The sequence below is a fragment of the Bos mutus genome, chromosome X, assembly GCF_027580195.1.
Source record: "Bos mutus isolate GX-2022 chromosome X, NWIPB_WYAK_1.1, whole genome shotgun sequence".
In the NCBI taxonomy this organism is placed as follows: Eukaryota; Metazoa; Chordata; class Mammalia; order Artiodactyla; family Bovidae; genus Bos; species Bos mutus.
In genome coordinates this window covers 78,390,476-78,412,870 of record NC_091646.1, presented here as the reverse complement: position 1 = coordinate 78,412,870, position 22,395 = coordinate 78,390,476, and the positions used below count along the sequence as shown (strand labels likewise).

Here is a 22,395-nt window from a genome sequence, read left to right as displayed (position 1 = left end):
CACATTGATTAACCTCCCACCACACAGATTTCCCTCATCACTCCTCTGTCCATGGAATTTTCCAGGCTAGAATACTGGAGTGGGTAGCTATTTTCTTCTTCAGGGGATCTTCCTGACCCAGGGATCAAACCCACATCTCCTGCATCTCCTGTACTGGCAGGCAGATTCCTTACCACTGCGCCACCAAGATTTTACTTCCTCTAGCACTTCCCAGCATTTTAAAGGCCTTTTGTTTCAGTGGATTGAGCTCTGTTCATCTGAGTTATCTCCCTTACTTCAGTAGCCTGAATAAAATAGGTTTTGCCACCTCAAACAAAGGTCCAGCTCTGTTTGTCTCTGATGCCATGAACTGACAATATCAAAATTGTACAGGAGGGTTAAGACATGTGATTTGAGGGAACAGATAAAAGAAGAAATGAAGGTAGAACCAAGGATTTGAAACTATGATTTAGGTGTTCATCTTAACTGATTTTTAATTTAGATACATTTGTTCACATGAGGTTAAGGTGAAGGCTGGTGGAGAAAGGACAAGGAAAAACCAAGATAAGACTTGGACACAATAAGAGGATTTGGTTATGGGCTAATGCTTCCAAACTGGGGCTAACCTGAAGGCATCTCAAATGGGTGGATATTGCTTTAAGAAACACTGTAGCCAGCAATCTGTCACTGACCATAATGGAAAATAATAAGTGAGGCTCAGGTCTTTTGATTGGTTGAGGAGTATGTGAAAGGCTGACCCTGACCCAAGTGGATTGGCTTTGGGTGGGGTGGGGGGGCTAATTATGTCTCATGAAGAAAGGTTAAAGCTTATTGGACGAAGTAGACACTAGAATCCTAAGGACAAAGTCCCTGACTGTGCTGTCACTGTTCTCCATGGAAACAGTGATGTCATGAAGTATAAGTTCTGGTACCAACTGGCAATCAAGTCTTTAGGAGGGTATGGAGGGTTGAGGAAAGCAGCACCATCTTGAGCCAAACTGAAAGGGTCATCACACCATCCAAATTTAAAAGAAAAAGCCATTCCAATGTCCTACAAGATAGCCTATTCTGATACTACAAAGGTAAGGGCATCTTCTTCCTTCTTTTTGACTAGCTACTGGGATGTCCTAATGGTGAGGTGAAACTACAGAAGGGGCTGAGGCTGCCTCAAATTTTCTTTCGTATTTTTATTCAGGATACCCAGAAAGGACTTTAATGTTTCTCTATTTCTACATACATCCAAAGATTTATTGCCACATAACTCTGAATTTCCAAAGGGAAATAAGCTATGAAAATTAATACTGTTATGCTCAGAGAGGCTGGTGGTCAATCTGTATATGAAAAATAGACCCCACCACACTGGTAACTAATATGACTAGATGGTACTGGAAGTCTAGGCTGAAAAGGAATGAGAAGGGGGATCTTAAGGCATTCTGAACGAGAAGGGAGGCCTTAAGGATCTGTGAATGTGAAGGGAAGTCTTAAGGAGTTGTGAGTAGGACAAAATATAAAAGAAATATGTGTACTCTTCTGGATAGAACAGAAAAAGATGTGTTGTACAGTGGATAAACTGATATGCTTTTGACATGGAGGGCTACTGAGTTTGCCAGCCTGCCCCGCCCCTGCTGGGTTGCTATGGTTTCAGGCATTATGATTCAACAAACCCTGATGTCACACACCAGGGTCAAAAGCAGCAGGCAAGAGCCTGGCTCCCTCAGTCTCATCCAACAGCTGACCGGGGTGGCAGCCAGCTGCACGTGCCCAAGAACTTGGCACTGCCCACTTCCATCTCAAGGGGCCCATCTCCCTTCTAGGTGGCACATTTTCAGCCGAAGTCTAAAATAACTTCATTATCAAGGTAATGAGTTTATAAATTTAATTTTTTACAGTTTTTTTAGTATCCTGTGAAGGCTAGCCATCAGAAGATAGTTATTAAAATGTTGAGACTGAGAGAGGCAGAGGGAAAGAGAGAGAGGGAGGGAGGGAGGATGGGAAAGGAGAAAGAGCAGGGAGGAGGGAGGAAGGACGAGAGAGGGAGGAAAGGAGGGAAGGTGGAAGGGAGGAAGAGAAAGAGGAGGAAAGGAGGGAGAGAAAAGTGTGGGAGGTGTCAAGGCGTTTGAAGGAAGTTGGCAGAGTTTATTCTCTCTTTCAAAAGTAAAATTAAACTTTGTCCTATGGGATCAGGGTCTGATCTTCCCTCAGACATTTGTCTCTTAGTTATACTTATTAGACTGAGCGGTCTCAATGTTCAGAAACTTGTTCTATATGTTGAAATCTTTATTCACTTTACTAGTATTGACCTTGGTCTTCTCCAGTGGCCCTATGTGGTAAGTATTATAGCTGTTAACCGAAGACATGGGTTAGACTAGGTTTAGCTAAAATTCAGTTAAAGGGAATGAGGTGAACTTGACTCCCCTACAGTGTGTAGACCCCCTTTTAAATTTGTTTCCCAGGCTGTCATTTTTCCTGACTGGCATTTTCCCAGGTCAATATGATACTCCCTTGGTTTCAAATAGTTGGTGTGGGGAATCTAAATTAAAGAAGACCATGGACTGAGCTAAAAGATTTTGATCTTCAGGTCCAAACATTTCAGAGTGTCCTTCCCCCATGGCTTACCCTATCAGTTCCCAACCTAAAACTTATATGAAACACAGATGGGTTTCAGAAAGCCCTCCAGGGATTCTTTACCAATTCAGTTTCTTAAAATCATGTATTAGACTTTAAGATTTATTTTATTTCTCTTTCCAGATGTCTGATGATATTGACTGGTTACACAGCCGCAGGGGCGTGTGCAAGGTTGATCTCTACAGCCCAAGAGGACAACAAGATCAGGACCGGAAAGTGGTAAGACACAAAAATTACTCCTACCAAGGAGTGGAAAGGATTGGTGTTTGGGTATAGATATCCTGGAGCCCAGGATAGGCTAATGGATAGTGACCTCTCCAAGGATTCAAGCTCAGTAAGGTCTGTGGGGGATCAGTGAGGTCATGGATAACACAGTCACAATTAAAGGACGGGGTGCAAAGGATCTGGGGGGGGGCGGTGAGTGATGTAAAGGATCTGGGAGAGGGGGCAGGCGGGGGAGGGAGGCTGAGGGGAGTGAGGGGTGGTGGTTGCCTAGTTACCAGCCTTCACTACCTCACACCTCTGAAGTCATAATGATGTTGCCTAGCTACCAGTAAGTTGCCCCAAAGTTGGACTCCCTCAGGGGGGCAAAATACTTAATGCTATGTTCCAAAACTAAGAGTGATTTACATAGTACTTCATATTTTTTATCATGTTCAAGCACCACTCATATTGTTATTTAATATGTATTTCTACAATGTTTTTTTTTAATTTATTTATTTTAATTGGAGGCTAATTAAATTACATTATTGTAGTGGTTTTTGCCATACAGTCACATGAATCAGCCATGGGTATGTGTGTCCCCCATCCTGAACCCCTCTCCCACCTCCCTCCCCATCCCATCCCTCTAGGTCATCCCAGTGCACCAGCCCTGAGCACCTTACCTCATGCATCAAACCTGGACTGGCGATCTGTTTCACATATGATAATATACATGTTTCATTGGTATTCTCTCAGATCATTCCACCCTCGCCCTCTCCCACAGAGTCCAATAGACTGTTCTATACATCTGTATCTCTTTCACTGTACCACATATAGGGTTATCATTACCATCTTTCTAAATTCCATATATATGCATTAGTATACTACTCTATTGGTGTTTTTCTTTCTGACTTACTTCACTCTGTATAATAGGCTCCAGTTTCTTTTTTTTTTTTTTCAGTGGAATTTTATTTGAAATTTTATTACTTTGCAAATCCATTGAAGGCTTATCTATATTTAGGAAGCCTTTTCATATGGTAGAGGAAATACTCTTAAGGTTCATTTATAATAAAAACATCATCATATGGAAAAGTTTTGGCTGTTGGACAGGAGGAGAATTGGGAGTTTCCTTAAATAATTGAAACACTTTAAAATTCAATATATACAAATGAGAGGTAACCTAGAACAACTGAAATCTGAAACAAAATTAATCGATACCATACAATGAGGTTAGAGGCATTCCTTCCACTTCAGTTTCTCATAGTGTTTGTGTATAACTGGTGTTAATATTGTTTCTTCCTTAAATGTTTGGTGGAATTCACAAATAAAGCTGTTAAAACTTGGAATTATTCTTTGTAGGGAGATTCTTTTTTTTTTTTTCTTCTTTTTTTTTTTTTCTCTAATTTTATTTTATTTTTAAACTTTACATAATTGTATTAGTTTTGCCAAATATCAAAATGAATCCGCCACAGGTATACATGTGTTCCCCATCCCGAACCCTCCTCCCTCCTCCCTCCCCATACCATCCCTCTGGGCCGTCCCAGTGCACCAGCCCCAAGCATCCAGCATCATGCATCGAACCTGGACTGGCAACTCGTTTCCTACATGATATTTTACATGTTTCATTGCCATTCTCCCAAATCTTCCCACCCTCTCCCTCTCCCACAGAGTCCATAAGACTGTTCTATACATCAGTGTCTCTTTTGCTGTCTCGTACACCGGGTTATTGTTAGCATCTTTCTAAATTCCATATATATGCGTTAGTATACTGTATTGGTGTTTTTCCTTCTGGCTTACTTCACTCTGTATAATAGGCTCCAGTTTCATCCACCTCATTAGAACTGATTCAAATGTATTCTTTTTAATGGCTGAGTAATATTACATTGTGAATATGTACCACAGCTTTCTTATCCATTCTTTTGCTGATGGACATCTAGGTTGCCTCCATGTCCTGGCTATTGTAAACAGTGCTGTGATGAACATTGGGGTACTCGTATCTCTTTCAATTCTGGTTTCCTCAGTGCGTATGTGCAGCAGTGGGATTGCTGGGTCATATGGCAGTTCTCGGAGAAGGCAATGGCACCCCACTCCAGTACTTTTGCCTGGAAAATCCCATGGACAGAGGAGCCTGGTAGGCTGCAGTCCATGGGGTCGCTAGGAGTCGGACACGACTGAGCGACTTCACTTTCACTTTTCACTTTCATGCATTGGAGAAGGAAATGGCAACCCACTCCAGTGTTCTTTCCTGGAGAATCCGAGGGACAGGGGAGCCTGATGGGCTGCCATCCATGGGGTCACACAGAGTCGGACACAACTGAAGTGACTTAGCAGCAGCAGCAGCATGGCAGTTCTATTTCCAGTTTTTTAAGGAATATCCACACTGTTCTCCATAGTGGTTGTACTAGTTAGCATTCCCACCAACAGTGTAAGAGGGTTCCCTTTTCTCCACACCCTCTCCGGCATTTATTGCGTGTAGACTTTTGGATTGCAGCCATTCTGAATGGCGTGAAATGGTACCTCATTGTGGTTTTGATTTGCATTTCTCTGATAATGAGTGATGTTGAGCATCTTTTCATTTCTCTGATAATGAATGATGTTGAGCATCTTTTCATGTGTTTGTTAACCATTTGTATGTCTTCTTTGAAGAAATGTCTGTTCAGTTCTTGGGCCCATTTTTTGATTGGGTCATTTATTTTCCTGGAATTGAGCTGCAGGAGTTGCTTGCATATTTTTGAGATTAATTTGTCAGTTGCTTCATTTGCTACTATTTTCTCCCATTCTGAAGGCTGTCTTTTCACCTTCCTTATAGTTTCTTTTGCTTTGCAGAAGCTTTTAATTTTAATTAGGTCCCATTTGTTTATTTTTGCTTTTATTTCCACTATTCTGGGAGGTGGGTCATAGAGGATCCTACTGTGATTTATGTCGGAGAGTGTTTTGCCTATGTTCTCCCCTAAGAGTTTTATAGTTTCTGGTCTTACGTTTAGATATTTAATCCATTTTGAGTTTATTCTTGAGTATGGTGTTAGAAAGTGATCTAGTTTCATTCTACAAGTGGTTGACCAGTTTTCCCAGCACCACTTGTTAAAGAGATTGTCTTTTCTCCACTGTATATTCTTGCCTCCTTTGTAAAAGAGAAGGTGCCCATAGGTGCGTGGATTTATCTCTGGGCTTTCTATTTTGTTCCATTAATCTATATTTGTGTCTTTGTGCCAGTACCATACTGTCTTGATGACTGTGGTTTTGTAGTAGAGCCTGAAGTCAGGCAGGTCGATTCCTCCAGTTCCATTCTTCTTTCTCAAGATTGCTTTGGCTATATGAGGTTTTTTGTATTTCCATACAAATTGTGAAATTATTTGTTCTAGCTCTGTGAAAAATACCGTTGGTAGCTTGACAGGAATGGCATTGAATCTATACATTGCTTTGGTAACTATACTCTTTTTCACTATATTGATTCTTCCAATCCATGAACATGGTATATTTCTGCATTTATTAGTGTCCTCTTTGATTTTTTTCATCAGTGTTTGATAGTTTTCTATATATAGGTCTTTAGTGTCTTTCAGTTCAGTTCAGTCGCTCAGTCATGTCTGATTCTTTGCGACCCCATAAATCACAGCACACCAGGCCTCCCTGTCCATCACCAACTCCCGGAGTTCACTCAGACTCACGTCCATCGAGTCAGTGATGCCATCCAGCCATCTCATCCTCTGTCGTCCCCTTCTCCTCCTGCCCCCAATCCCTCCCAGCATCAGAGTCTTTTCCAATGAGTCAACTCTTCACATGAGGTGGCCAAAGTACTGGAGTTTCAGCTTTAGCATCATTCCTTCCAAAGAAATCCCAGGGCTGATCTCCTTCAGAATGGACTGGTTGGATCTCCTTGCAGTCCAAGGGACTCTCAAGAGTCTTCTCCAACACCACAGTTCAAAAGCATCAATTCTTTGGGGCTCAGCTTTCTTCACAGTCCAACTCTCACATCCATACATGACCACAGGAAAAACCATAGCCTTGACTAGACGGACCTTTGTTGGCAAAGTAATGTCTCTGCTTTTCAATATGCTATCTAGGTTGGTCATAACTTTCCTTCCAAGGAGTAAGTGTCTTTTCATTTCATGGCTGCAATCACCATCTGCAGTGATTTGGGAGCCCAGAAAAATAAAGTCTGACACTGTTTGCACTGTTTCCCCATCTACTTCCCATGAAGTGATGGGACCAGATGCCATGATCTTCGTTTTCTGAATGTTGAGCTTTAAGCCAACTTTTTCACTCTCCTCTTTAACTTTCATCAAGAGGCTTTTTAGTTCCTCTTCACTTTCTGCCATAAGAGTGGTGTTATCTGCATATCTGAGGTTATTGATATTTCTCCCGGCAATCTTGATTCCAGCTTGTGCTTCCTCCAGCCCAGTGTTTCTCATGATGTACTCTGCATATAGGTTAAATATGCAGGGTGACAATATACAGCCTTGACGTACTCCTTTTCCTATTTGCAACCAGTCTTTTGTTCCATGTCCAGTTCCAACTGTTGCTTCCTGACCTGCATACAAATTTCTCAAGAGGCAGGTCAGGTATTCCCATCTCTTTCAGAATTTTCCACAGTTTATTGTAATCCACACAGTCAAAGGCTTTGGCCTAGTCAATAAAGTAGAAATAGATGTTTTTCTGGAACTCTCTTGCTTTTTCGATGATCCAGCAGATGTTGGCAATTTGATCTCTGGTTCCTCTGCCTTTTCTAAAACCAGCTTGAACATCTGGAAGTTCATGGTTCACGTGTTGCTGAAGCCTGGCTTGGAGAATTTTGAGCATTACTTTACTAGCATGTGAGATGAGTGCAATTGTGCGGTAGTTTGAGCATTCTTTGGCATTGCCTTTCTTTGGGATTGGAATGAAAACTGACCTTTTCCAGTCCTGTAGCCACTGCTGAGTTTTCCAAATTTGCTGGCATATTGAGAGCAGCACTTTCACAGCATCATCTTTCAGGATTTGGAATAGCTCTACTGGAAGTCCATCACCTCCACTAGCTTTGTTTGTAGTGATGCTTCCTAAGGCCCACTTGACTTCACATTCCAGGATGTCTGGCTCTAGGTCAGTGATCACACCATCGTGATTATCTGGGTCATGAAGATCTTTTTTGTACAGTTCTTCTGTGTATTCTTGCCACCTCTTCTTAATATCTTCTGCTTCTGTTAGGTCCATACCATTTCTGTCCTTTATCGAGCCCATCTTTGCATGAAATGTTCCCTTGGTATCTCTAATTTTCTTGAAGAGATCTCTAGTCTTTCCCATTCTGTTGTTTTCCTCTATTTCTTTGCATTGATCGCTGAAGAAGGCTTTCTTATCTCTTCTTGCTATTCTTTGGAACTCGGCATTCAGATGCTTATATCTTTCCTTTTCTCCTTTGCTTTTCGCTTCTCTTCTTTTCACAGCTATTTGTAAGGCCTCCCCAGACAACCATTTTTCTTTTTTGCATTTCTTTTCCATGGGGATGGTCTTAATCCCTGTCTCCTATACAACGTCACGATCCTCAGTCCATAGTTCATCAGGCAATCTATCTATCAGATCTAGTCCCTTAAATCAATTTTCACTTCCACTATAAAATCATAAGGGATTTGATTTAGGTCATACTTGAATGGTCTAGTGGTTTTCCCTACTTTCTTCAATTTCTGTCTGAATTTGGCTATAAGGAGGTCATGATCTGAGCCATAGTCAGCTCCTGGTCTTGTTTTTGCTGACTGTATAGAGCTTCTCCATCTTTGGCTGCAAAGAATATAATCAATCTGATTTCGGTGTTGACCATCTGGTGATGTCCATGTGTAGAGTCTTCTCTTATCTTGTTGAAAGAGGGTGTTTGCTATGACCAGTGCATTTTCTTGGCAAAACTCTATTAGTCTTTGCCCTGCTTCATTCCATATTCCAAGGCCAAATTTGTCTGTTACTCCAGGTATTTCTTGACTTCCTACTTTTGCATTCCAGTCCTGGGTGTTCGTTCTAAAAGGTCTTATAGGTCTTCACAGAACCATTCAACTTCAGCTTGTTCAGAGTTACTGGTTGGGGCATAGACTTGGATTATTGTGATATTGAATGGTTTGCCCTGGTAACGAACAGAGATCATTCTGTCCTTTTTGAGATTGCATCCAAGTACTGCATTTCAAACTCTTTTGTTGACCATGATGGTACTCCATTTCTTCTGAGGGATTCCTGCCCACAGTAGTAGATATAATGGTCATCTGAGTTAAATTCACCCATTCCCGTCCATTTTAGTTCACTGATTCCTAGAATGTCGACGTTCACTCTTGCCATCACTTGTTTGACCACTTCCAATTTGCCTTGATTCATGGACCTGACATTCCAGGTTCCTATGCAATATTGCTGTTTACAGCATCAGACCTTGCTACTATCACCATGTTTCTTTAGGTAGATATATTTCTGCTGTTAAGTCACTTCAGTTGCAGCCAACCCTGTGCGACCCCATAGATGGCAGCCCACCAGGCTCACCCATCCCTGGGATTCTCCAGGCAAGGACATTGGAGTGGGTTGCCATTTCCTTCCTCAATGCATGAAAGTGAAAAGTGAAAGTCAAGTCGCTCAGTTGTGTCTGACTCTTAGCGACCCCATGGATTGCAGGCCACCAGGCTTCTCCATCCATGGAATTTCCCAGGCAAAAGTACTGGAGTGGGGTGCCATTGCCTTCTCCAAGATATATTCCTAAGTATTTTATTCTTTTTGTTGCAATGGTGAATGGAATTGTTTCCTTAATTTCTCTTTCTATTTTCTCATTATTAGCGTATAGGAATGCAAGGGATTTCTGTGTGTTGATTTTATATCCTACAGCTTTACTATATTCATTGATTAGCTCTAGTAATTTTCTGGTGGAGTTTAGGGTTTTCTATGTAGAGGATCATGTCATCTGCAAACAGTGAGAGTTTTACTTCTTCTTTTCCAATTTGGATTCCTTATTTCTTTTTCTGCTCTGACTGCTATGGCCAAAACTTCCAAAACTATGTTGGATAGCAGTGGTGAAATTGGGCACCCTTTTCTTGTTCCTGACTTCAGGGGAAATGGTTTCAATTTTTCACCATTGAACATAGCGTTTGCTGTGTGTTTGTCATATACAGTTTTTATTATGTTGAGGTGTGTTCCTTCTATTCCCGCTTTATGGAGAGTTTTTTTTTTTTATCATAAATGGATGTTGAATTTTGTCAAAGGCTTTCTCTGCATCTATTGAGATAATCATTTGGCTTTTATATTCCAATTTGTTAATGTGGTGTATTACATTGATTGATTTGCGGATATTGAAGAATCCTTGCATCCCTAGGATAAAGCCCACTTGGTCATGATGTATGATCTTTTTAATGTGTTGTTGGATTCTGATTGCTAAAATTTTGTTAAGGATTTTTGCATCTATGTTCATCAGTGATATTGGCCTGTAGTTTTCTTTTTTTGTAGCATCTTTGTCAGGTTTTGGTATTAGGGTGATGGTGGCCTCATAGAATGAGTTTGGAAGTTTACCTTCCTCTGAAAATTTCTGGAAGAGTTTGAGTAGGATAGGTGTTAGCTCTTCTCTACATTTTTGGTAGAATTCAGCTGTGAAGCTCTCTGGCCCTGGGCTTTTGTTTGCTGGAAGATTTCTGATTACAGTTTCAATTTCCATGCTTGTGATGGGTCTGTTAAGATTTTCTATGTCTTCCTGGTTCAGTTTTGGAAAGTTGTACTTTTCTAAGAATTTGTCTGTTTCTTCCAAGTTGTCCATTTTATTGGCATATAATTGCTGATAGTAGTCTCTTATGATCCTTTGTATTTCTGTGTTGTCTGTTGTGATCTCTCCATTTTCATTTCTGATTTTATTAATCCGATTTTTCTCCGTTTGTTTCTTGATGAGTCTGGCTAATGGTTTGTCAATTTAATTTATCTTCTAAAAGAACCAGCTTTTGGCTTTGTTGATTTTTGCTATGGTCTTTTTTGTTTCTTTTGCATTTATTTCTGCCCTAATTTTTAAGATTTCTTTCCTTCTACTAACCCTGGGGTTCTTCATTTCTTCCGTTTCTAGTTGCTTGAGGTGTAGAGTTAGGTTATTTATTTGACTTTTCTCTTGTTTCTTGAGGTATGCCTGTATTGCTATGAACCTTCCCCTTAGCACTGCTTTTACAGTGTCCCACAGGTTTTGGGTTGTTATGTTTTCATTTTCATTTGTTTGTATGCATATTTTGATTTCTTTTTTGATTTCTTCTGTGATTTGTTGGTTATTCAGCAGCATATTGTTCCTCCATATGTTGAAATTTTTAATAGTTTTTCTCCTGTGATTGACATCTAATCTTGCTGCATTGTGGTCAGAAAAGATGCTTGGAATGATTTCAGTTTTTTTGAATTTACCAAGGCTAGATTTATGTCCCAGGATGTGATCTATCATGGAGAAGGTTCTGTGTGCAGTTGAGAAAAAGGTGAAATTCATTGTTTTGGGGTGAAATGTCCTATAGATATCAGTCAGGTCTAACTGGTCCATTGTATCATTTAAGGCTTATGTTTCCTTGTTAATTTTCTGTTTAGTTGATATATCCATAGGTGTGAGTGGGGTATTAAAGTCTCCCACTATTACTGTGTTATTGTTAAATTCCCCTTTCATACTTGTTAGCATTTGCCTTACATATTGTGGTGCTCCTATGTTGGGTGCATATATATTTATAATTGTTATATCTTCTTCTTGGATTGATCCTTTGATTATTATGTAGTGTTCTTCTTTGTCCCTTTACACAGCCTTTGTTTTAAAGTCTATTTTATCTAATATGAGTATTGCTACTCCTGCTTTTTTTTTTTTTTTTTTTTTGGTCTCCATTTGTACCACATATCTTCTTCCAGCCCTTCACTTTCAGTCTGTATGTGTCCCTTGTTTCGAGGTGGGTCTCTTTTAGACAGCATATATAGGGGTCTTGTTTTTTTATCCATTCAGCCAGTCTTTGTATTTTGGTTGGGCCATTCAACCCATTTACATTTAAGGTAATTATTGATAAGTATGATCCTGTTGCCATTTACTTTGTTGTTTTGGGTATGAGTTTATACACCCTTTCTGTGTTTCCTGTCTAGAGAAGATCCTTTAGCTGGTTCAGTGATGCTAAATTCTCTCAGCTTTTGCTTGTCTGTAAAGCTTTTGATTTCTCCTTCATATTTGAATGAGATCCTTTCTAGGTACAGTAATTTGGGTTGCAGGTTTTTCTCTTTCATCACTTTAAGTATGTCCTGCCATTCCCTTCTGGCCTGAAGAGTTTCTATTGAAAGATCAGCTGTTATCTTTATGGGAATCCCCTTGTGTGTTATTTGTTGTTTTTCCCTTGCTGCTTCTAATATTTGTTCTTTGTGCTTGATCTTTGTTAATTTGATTAGTATGTGTCTTGGGGTGTTTCACTTTGGGTTTATCCTGTTTGTGACTCTCTGGGTTTCTTGGACTTGGGTGACTATTTCCTTCCTCATTTTAGGGAAGTTTTCAACTATTATCTCCTCAAGTATTTTCTCATGGCCTTTCTTTTTGTCTTCTTCTTCTGGGACTCTTATGATTCGAATGTTGGGGCATTTCACATTGTCCCAGAGGTCCCTGAGGTTGTCCTCATTTCTTTTAATTCTTTTTTCTTTTTTCCTCTCTGCTTCATTTATTTCTACCATTCTATCTTCTACCTCATTTATCCTGTCTTCTGCCTTCGTTATTCTACTGTTGGTTCCCTCCAGAGTGTTTTTGATCTCATTTATTGCATTATTCATTATTGATTGACTCTTTTTTATTTCTTCTAGGTCCTTGTTAAACCTTTCTTGCATCTTTTCAATCCTTGTCTCTGGGCTATTTATCTGTAACTCCATTTTGTTTTCAAGATTTTGGATCATTTTTACTATTATTCTGAATTCTTTTTCAGGTAGACTCCCTATCTCGTCCTCTTTTGTTTGGTTTGGTGGGCATTTATCCTGTTCCTTTACCTGCTGAGTATTTCTCTGCCTTTTCATCTTGTTTAGATTGCTGTGTTTGGGGGTGGCCTTTCTGTATTCTGGCAGTTTGTGGTTTCCCTTTATTGTTGAGGTTCCTCCCTGAGGGTGGGGTTGGAACAGAGGCTTGTCAAGGTTTCCTGGTTAGGGAAGCTTGCATCGGTGTTCTGGTGGGTGGAGCTGGATTTCTTCTCTCTGGAGTGCAATAAAGTGTCCAGTAGTGAGTTTTGAGATGTCTATGGATTTGGTGTGACTTTGGGCAGCCTGTATACCAAAGCTCAGGGCTATGTTCCTGTGTTGCTAGAGAATTTGCATGGCATGTCTTGCTCTGGAACTTGTTGGCTCTTGGGTGGTTCTTGGTTTCAGTGTAGGTATGGAGGCTTTTGGATGATCTCTTATTGATTAATGTTCCCTGGAGTCGGGAGTTCTCTGGTGTTTTCAGGTTTGGGGTTTAAGCCTCATGCCTCTGGTTTTCAGTCTTGTTCTTACAGTAGCCTCAAGACTTCTCCATCCATACAGCACCTATGATAAAACATCTAGGTTAATGGTGAAAAGATTCTCCACAGTGAGGGACATCCAGAGAGGTTCACAGAGTTACATGGAGAAGAGAAGAGGGAGGAGGCAGATAGAGGTGACCAGGAGGAGAAGAGGGGGAATCAAAAGGGGAGAGAACAATCTAGCCAGTAATCAATTCCCTATGTGCTCTCCACAATCTGGAACCCTCTGAGAGGTTCATGGAGTTACATAGAGAAGGGAAGAGGGAGGAAGGAGATAGAGGTGACTAGGAGGAGAAAAGGGGAATCAAAAGGAGAGAGATCTAGGTAGTAATCAGTTCCCTAAGTGTTCTCCACAGCCTGGAACACCCACAGAGATTCACAAGGTTGGGTAGAGAAGAGAAGAGGGAGGGAAGAGATAGAAGTAACTTGGGGGAGAAAAAGGAGAGTCAAAAGGGGAAGAGAGCAATCAAGCCAGTAATCACACTCCTAAGTAAAAACGGGTACTCAAGATTGGATTCTTAAAGGTTCAAATTTGATAACAAATACCACAAAGCAAAGATTAAAAATTTAAAGTAGAGGTTATACTCTCAGAAGTACAATATTAAAAAAACAAGACAATATCACAAAAATTATAAAAAATATATTGAAGTTTGCTTTAAAAATAGGGTCTTTTTTTCTCTTTTGCAAGGTAATAGTAGATTATAAAAATGAAAATTAAAGGAGTAATAGAGGACTTAAAATTTAAAAAAATTTTTAATTAAAAAAATGATAATAGTAAAAATATATCTAAAAATTTCTCTGGAGCTGTTGTGGGCAGTGTGGTGTCAGTTCAGTTTCAGATAGTTCCTTGTTCCAGCTTATACTTCTCAAGGTCTATAGGCCCCTTCCTATGTAGTCAGTGCTAACTACAGGGTTTTAATCTGTTGCACCTGTCACTTCCAAGATGATTCCCTCTGTTTATTTTGGCTTCTTCTGTTTGCAGGTCTCTTTAGTGTCTAATTTCCTCCCTGACACAAGGGGGTGAAGGTGGTCACTTATTTAGGCTCACTTGTTCAGTTGTGCTGTGGGGAGGGAGGAACACTGCAAACAAATATCACTGGCGTGTGTGGGGAGTGCTCACAGTGTCTCAGCCACACTGGGTTTGTGCCTGCTCACAGCATATGTGCTTTTCCAGTCTACACTGCGAAGGCTTTAGGTTGCTCTGCAGTGGAACTGTCTGAAGCAGGCCCTGGTTGCGTGCACTTCCCAGGTCTTAGTTGCTCAGGTTCAGTTTCTTGGGTACTCCACAAAGGCGCAGACTTGGTTGGGCCTGCGTTTTGTTCCCTTCCCAAGTCTGAGTAGCTCAGGCAACCAGGTGCTTGGCGAGCGCGCTCTCCCCAGGTGCAGTGTGTCTTATCACCTCCCTGGTCCCAGCAGCTGGATTTCCTGGGTGGCAGTGGGCACGCCCTCTCAGGTGTGCTGTGTGTGTCTTCTGGGGAGCTGATCTCTGGCTACAATCCTCCTGGCGGATGTTAACCATCCAGAATCCCAGAAAGTCTTGGTTACTGGAAGCCTGCTTGCAGTTTGGTAGAGGGTGCCATCTTTAGGGCTGAGTTTGCCCCTTTCCAGCTCTGGCTGCTGCCCACCTGTCTCCCTGCCTCCAGCGGGGGATGGGCCAGTCCACAGCCGGCTAGCTCTCCTCTAGTATTCGCTCAGTCCTTTGTTCTCCTTTCGAAGACAATGGGCTGCCTTTCTGGGTGCCTGGTGTCCTCTGCCAGCGTTCAGAGGTGGTTTTGTGGAATTTGCTCAGCGTTCAAATGGTCTTTCAATGAATTTGTCGGGGAGAAAGTGGTCTCTCCGTCCTATATTCCTCCACCATCTTAGGACCGCCTCCTCTACAATGTTTTAAAAAATGACTTACATTTAAAAATTACCATCACTCTAAACACTGTTATCCATAATATGATAGATTTGATATTCTAGTGTGTATTTTCCTAATGAATAACAATTAAAAATTACCTATTAAACACAAACATTTTTATCCATGGGCCACCTAAAATCTATGTTATCAATAGTAAAAACACCACATTTTGGCAACAGTAGAAAGTGCTCCAAACTGGGAGCCAGTTATAATACAAGTTATACCTTTGAGTTTATGTCAGTTGGGCAAATCATCTCTCTTTTTGGTTTTCTCAGTAAATGTGGGTGCTGTATTTTGAACTCTTTCTCTTTCACAAGTAAGTATTCTCACTTAGGAAATGTAGTAACATTAAGATTCTATCTGCCTAATAAAAATTATTTGTCTGTTGTTTATTGCATACTTAACTATATCCAGGCACTCTCCTAAAAGCTTTACACACACTATCTCAATCAATTCTCACAAGAACTGATAAGGTAGGTGCTACTATCATCTTCCAGGAAAATTAATGCCTTTTCTCTGGAATTTTTCTGAATTAACCCTCCTAATTTGATGCAGATATGCTTTGTCGATGTGTCTACCCTGAGCATGGAAGATAAAGATTCTAAGGTGGGTACCCTCTCCTCTCCTCAGAGTTGGAATGGGCGGGAAGCTGCCAAGAAGGGTTATCAGTGACAGCATGAGAAGGGAAAGGTTGTGGCAGAGGGGGGAAAGGTGGAGGGGACTCAGGTGGGAAGCCATCATTCTTGGTTTGAAGTAGTAGCCTAGGGGGGCAGATTGAAAAAATCTCAAAAAAGCAACTTTTCACAAGAATCTTATCTCTTAATTCCACAGGATGCTGCTGGTTGTAGTTCAGAAGGTGACTTAAACCTGGAGAATCTAGAAGAAAAAGAAATTATTGTGATCAAGGATACTGAGAAGCAAGACCAGTCTAAGGTATAGACAGCCCCTGAGTCTAGCCTTTCTCATTCCCAGAGCTCAGTGCTGAATCTGAGGGCTCTGGTTCAGAGATAGTAAGAGAACTATTGTCAAATAGACTCAAAATTTTAATACTATGGCATTCTAGAGAACACATGCCTAAGTTCAGAGTCATGGTAAGTTCAATGCCCCCAGTAAGTTCACAGTATCTCACAATGACACTAATCACAGAGGCTCAGAATGCCCTTTCTTGATTTCAAGTAGCTCCTGCAAATAGAATCTTGCTGTGCTTTTCTTAACAAAGACACGGGCTTATAAGCAAGATCGTTTGCAATGTTCTTTGCTGGTTTGTAATGGACTTGTGTGTCTCACATTGCCCAGTGTCCAAAACAATAGAGAAGATATGGAGAAGAGAGAATCCACAACAATCAAACACTGTAGTTGCCTGGTCTCCACCCTGTTGTCTAAGAGATTACCTAGGCTAGTGGGTATCATAACGTTTGAATCAATTACATTTGCACACCACTATCACATATGGAATTTTTTTGTTTTTGTGTAAATATTCCAAATTACACCTGGTAAGCTGGTTTGGGGTAGGCATTAGCACACATGATAATTCTCACAGTCCTAGAAGCCTAGAGTAGCTGATAATTGGAACAAGATATCTGGTTTCAGTGCAAAAGACTTAAACATTCCTTGTTCTGTGTTCCTAGGCTCATATTATGATCAGAAACATCATTTCTGACCACAGATGCCTTTGAAGCATTTTTTACATGTATTATGATGAAAGTAGACTCGAAGGCAGGGAAAACCAGTTATAAAATATTTTCCAAAGGGTTTTGGGTTCAGTTAGGGGTGGCCAACTTCACTCTGGGGTCTTAATAGAAGGATACACCTGGTGTTTGTTTTTAGAAGAGGAGCCCATATTTATAACACACAGTGTAGGTCTCCTTGATTGTAACTTAAGCTACATGTGGCAGTGACAAGCATATTAAGAGACACACTGATATACATGCATATTTTTACATTCACACATATGTACTGAATATTCATACTACCATGCACATGCTGGCCTATACAGATGACATAATACAATGAGTATGATGTCAGTACCTTATGACACATGCTTACACACAGTGACATCACACATGTGCACTGACACACATGTGCACACATACACACAGGCACATTTTCACACACAATATTGACTGACACATTCACACTCATGAGTTGATATATTAATGTGCATATACACACACAACAGAGACACTGACACATTTTTGAGATATATTGTTATAAATTCACATACTCAAATGAAATTGACAAATATATTGATAACACTTATATGTAGTTAAATGTACAAATGTATATACACTAAGCTTTTGTCACTGCCACTTGTGCTTGAATGTGTATTAATGTATATAATTGTATGATATGTGCCCATGAAAATTCTAAAGGCCAAATCCTTAATCTGTGAAACTTCAGAGATATATTTTCTAAATAGGGGAAAGAAGTACCTATCCAAACTCTTATGGATGGGCATTGTTCTTTTTTTAGACGGAGGGGTCAGTGTGCCTTTTCAAACAAGCTCCTTCTGATCCTTTAAGTGTCTTCAACTGGCTTCTGAATGATCTTCAAAAGTATGCCCTAGGTTTCCAACATGCACTGAGCCCTTCAGCCTCCAGTTGTAAACATAAAGTAGGAGAGACAGAGGGAAACTGTCAAAAATTGTCTTCTGGGAACTGCTACAGCATCTATGCCAATCACCTGAACATGGATTGTGTGAACAACGAACCTCAGAGCCTACGTCTGGAAATGACAGCAGCCAAAAACACCAACAATAACCAGAGTCCTTCTACTCCTCCAGGCAAATCTCCTAGTAATCAGAGGGCAGTTATCTCCCCTGATGGAGAATGTTCTATGGATGATCTCTCCTTCTATGTCAATCGATTATCTTCTCTGGTAATCCAGATGGCCCGTAAGGAAATCAAGGAGAAATTAGAAAATGGGAGCAAATGTCTTCATCATTCAATCTATCCACCCAGTGGGGACAAAGGGAAAAACAGCCCTCGCAGTGCTGTGAGCAAGATCGCTTCTGAAATGGCCCATGATGCTGTAGAAGTGACCTCTGCAGAAATGCGGGGCACTGGGGAGGAGTGTAGGGATGGTGGTCGAAAAACCTTTCTGTATAGTGAATTATCCAACAAGAACAAAGGCGGAGACAAACAAATGTGCCAAAGAGACAGCAAAGACTTTGCAGATTCCATCAGCAAAGGACTCATGGTTTATGCCAATCAAGTGGCATCCGATATGATGGTTTCTGTTATGAAGACCTTGAAAGTTCATAGCTCTGGGAAACCAATTCCAGCTTGTGTGGTCCTGAAGAGGGTGCTATTGAAACATACCAAAGAAATTGTGTCAGATTTGATTGATTCCTGCCTGAAGAACCTACATAACATCACTGGGGTCCTGATGACTGACTCAGACTTTGTCTCAGCTGTCAAGAGGAATCTGTTCAATCATGGGAAACAAAATGCTGCTGATATCATGGAGGCTATGCTGAAACGTTTGGTCAGTGCTCTTCTTGGTGAAAAAAAGGAAACTAAATCTCAGTGTTTGTCATATACATCCTTGAAAGCCGGGTCCCATGATGCCAAGTGCAAAAACCAAAGTCTTGAATTTTCATCTATGAAGGCTGAGATGAAAGGAAAGGACAAGTGCAAGGTGAAACAAGAGGAATGCAAGTCTTTGACCAGTGCTGAGAAAGTCAGTGAACATATCCTCAAGGAGAGCCTTACTATGTGGAACCAAAAGCAGTGTAATCAAGGCAAGATGCCTAGCAAAACCTGTCCCCATAAGGAGGAAAAGAGAGAGAAGATCAGCCCTTCCACAGATTCACTGGCAAAGGACTTGATTGTCTCTGCCCTTATGCTGATCCAGTACCATCTGACCCAGCAGGCCAAGGGCAAAGAGGCATGTGAAGATGACTGTCCACCTGGTACCACGAGCTATATGACCCAGAGTGCCCAATATGAAAAGTGCGGAGGTAGCCAAAGTGCCAAGGCACTTTCAATGAAACATCTAGAAACTCGTGGAGCACCTGGACCATCCACCTCTATGAAGGACAATCAACATCTGGATTCCCAGAAGCTGGATATGTCAAACATGGTTCTATCACTTATTCAAAAACTGCTTAATGAGAGCCCCTTCAACTGTGAAGATCTTTGTGAAGGTGAGAACAAACATTCCGAGATCAGGACAAACAAATCAACCTCCATATTCAAGAAGTCTGACAGAGAGGAAGAACAAGGCCAGGACAATCGAGAAGTTGACTTTGTCAGTGGGATGAAGCAAGTGAACCGACAATTTATAGATCAGCTGGTAGAATCTGTGATGAAGCTGTGCCTTATCATGGCTAAGTATAGCAACAACGAGGCAGCCCTCACTGATTTGGAAGAACAAGCATCCTCATCCAACAACTCTAATTTTTACCAGACCAGTGGCCCCAGATCTAGTTACGAAGCTGGGATGTCTCAGAGCTACCAAGACTCTCACGGGCCTGAAGTCATTGTCAATAATCAGTGCTCAACAAGCAGCTTGCAAAAGCAGCTCCAAGCTGTCCTGCAGTGGATTGCAGCCTCACAATTTAATGTACCCATGCTCTACTTCATGGGAGACGATGATGGACAACTGGAGAAGGTAAGCGATAGCGACATGACAAGGAACAAGAAGAAAGGGGGCTGGAGTGGGTAGGGGCAGGGAGGTAGTATTGTACTCAGAGCAGTCCATTCTTTTTTTCAGTCTATCTTTTCAGCCTTTAATCCAAGAATCATAGGCAGAAAGATGGGTGGGGTGTAGGTGACTTTCTCCCTCTGGGTCCTGGCTTTAAAAGCATCACATGATTCAAGCTATCTCTGCTCTCGTGCAGCTTCCTGAAGTTTCGGCTAAGGCAGCAGAGAAGGGGTACAGCGTAGGAGATCTTCTTCAAGAGGTCATGAAGTTTGCCAAGGAACGACAACTGGATGAAGCCGTGGGAAACATGGCTAGAAAACAACTGCTAGACTGGCTGCTCGCTAACCTGTGAGCCAACAACTCCTTTGCCTCCTCTCCCTCTCCGTTTACTTCCCGCCCCCAGCAGCATTCCATCCCAGCTGGAACACCCCCTACCATCAAGCCAGTGAACTGCACTCTACGTGATTGTATTTCCCAATACATCAGCAGTTGGACTGTGCAAATACAGGGTGTCCCAACAAGCTGGGAAAGAAAATGAATAAAAAAAATTAAAATGAAAAATGGTGCCAGTGTTTTCTTTGTCAGATGTATCTAAGGCAATTGGGTCCAGTTTCAAGGAATGGTGATACAGTGTTGGACTTGTGTCCATATCTCACCCTGGTTTATTTTCTAAGCAACCAAGACACAGGGGTATAACCCATGTCCAAGTTCCTAAGTCATTTGGCTTATCCAAATCTCAGTCCACAAGTTATTGTTCTTCCTGAATTATGCACATAACTTGATAATCCCCCTTATAATCCCAAGAATGCAGATTTCTTGGTCACTTAAGAGTTTGAAGATAGGAGCCTAGATGAAAAACAAACTTCAGAAAGCATATTACTCACGCACACACATACACTCCCAGGGTCCACTACACATGGCTAAATACCACCCAGAACTACATCAGGATCCAATCCTTCCCCACACACAAAGCTTCCTTATAAGTCATTTCCTTCAACTGATGAGATTTCCTTGTTTTCCAGCAGTTTGAAAAAAATTTGCAGAGAACAAAGCTATAGAATGATAAATTCTTCACAGCCACCCTATGTGAATCTCAATATCTCCTTTGAGACTAGCACTAAATTCCTAGATTTCTTGTATACTTCTCAGAAGTCCATCACAATGCTATAATTCATTACAAATCAGATCAAGACAGTGTTTCCAGCCCTGTGGTCCTCTGTTGGCTAGTTTGCATCATTCTGGACTCAAAAGTTAAAGCTTTGGACTCTTACTTAGTTTCATGGCCTTAGAATCATCTAGGTAGACTCTGAGTCTTTTTATTTACCTGTAAAATGTAGACAGGGCTTCCCAGATGGCTCAGACAGTAAAAGAATCTACCTGTAGTACAGAAGACTGGGGTTCAATCCCTGGGCCGGGAAGATCCCCTGGAGAAGGAGATGGCAACCCACTCCAGTATTCTTGCCTGGAGAATCCCATGGACAGAGGAGCCTGACAGGCTATAGTCCATAGGGTTGCAAAGAGTCGGACACGACTGAGAGACTAACACACACACGCACACACACACACACACACACACACACACACAAAACGTAGACAAAGTTACCTTCCCTGTTTAAAGATTAAACTACAGGAATAGATATGATGATGCTCTGTAAAAAGATTTTTTTTTTTTTCTGACGAAGCAAGAGACTGTTGAGAAGGATTGCCTGAGGAGAGAGCAGAAGGGTAAGGGAAACTAGGAAGACTGCTCTGCCACATGGCTCACAGTCTCCAGTTTTATGGTGATGGGATTAGTTTCTGGGTTGTCTCTGACAAATCATTCTGACTCAGGGTCCTTCCTGATAGCACGTGCATTGCTCAGCTAAGATGGATGCCAGCAAGAATTCTGGGAGGTCGGTAGGACATGTGGCATCTCCTTTTGACCTTTCCCAAATTCTTCTAGTTGATGGTGGCTGCTTAGTTCAGTGTTCCTTACCAAGACTTCCTATTGAAAATAACTCATGCAGATGGTTACTATGGTACCTGGCCAGGGCAGATGATTTGAGTCAGTTTCCCCTCACAACTCCCCCTGAGATACTTTATACTCAAGATAAGTGAAAGTCACTCAGTCATATTCAACTCTTTGTGACCCCATGGATTATATAGTCCATGGAATTCTCCAGACTAGAATACTGGAGTTGTTGTAGGAAGGGGGACCCCTTCCAGGGCCTGAAACTGGGCTCTTGTCTAACACTTGGAAATGAATTGTCTGAGGAGACACATATGCTGACAAAGCAAGAGATTTTATTGGGAAAGAGTGTCTGGGTGGAGAGCAGTAGGGTTAAGGGAACCCAGGAGAACTGCTCTGCCATGTGGCTCACAGTCTCAAGTTTTATGGTGATAGGATTCATTTCTGGGTTGTCTTTAGCCAATCATTCTGGCTCAGAGTCCTTCCTGGTGGTGCAGGACTTGTTCAGCCAAGATGGATGCCAGCAAGAAGGACTCTGGGAGGTGGTCAGACATGTGGTATCTCCTTTTGACCTTTCCAGAACTCTTTCGGTTGGTGGTGGCTTGTTAGTTCCCTGTTCCTTACCAGGACCTCCTGTTGCGTAA

The 22,395-nt window shown here is 41.4% G+C and overlaps 1 protein-coding gene across 3 annotated transcripts; it reads left to right on the top strand.

Moving 5' to 3' along the window:
• The first annotated feature begins 941 nt into the window (after positions 1-941).
• Positions 942-20,324, top strand: AKAP4 (A-kinase anchoring protein 4). 3 transcript variants are annotated; one of them, XM_005887623.3, is made up of 6 exons: positions 942-1,061; positions 2,728-2,823; positions 15,712-15,762; positions 15,988-16,089; positions 17,629-19,770; positions 20,000-20,324. In XM_005887623.3, exons 1-6 carry the CDS (start codon positions 1,026-1,028, stop codon positions 20,153-20,155), a joined length of 2,583 nt encoding a protein of 860 aa, XP_005887685.2. In that variant the 5' UTR covers positions 942-1,025; the 3' UTR covers positions 20,156-20,324. The 3 variants fall into 3 exon arrangements, with proteins under 3 accessions (XP_005887685.2, XP_005887684.2, XP_070221512.1); XM_005887622.2 differs by lacking the exon at positions 942-1,061 and adding an exon at positions 1,703-1,837; XM_070365411.1 differs by lacking the exon at positions 942-1,061 and adding an exon at positions 2,140-2,306.
• The last annotated feature ends 2,071 nt before the right edge of the window (positions 20,325-22,395 follow it).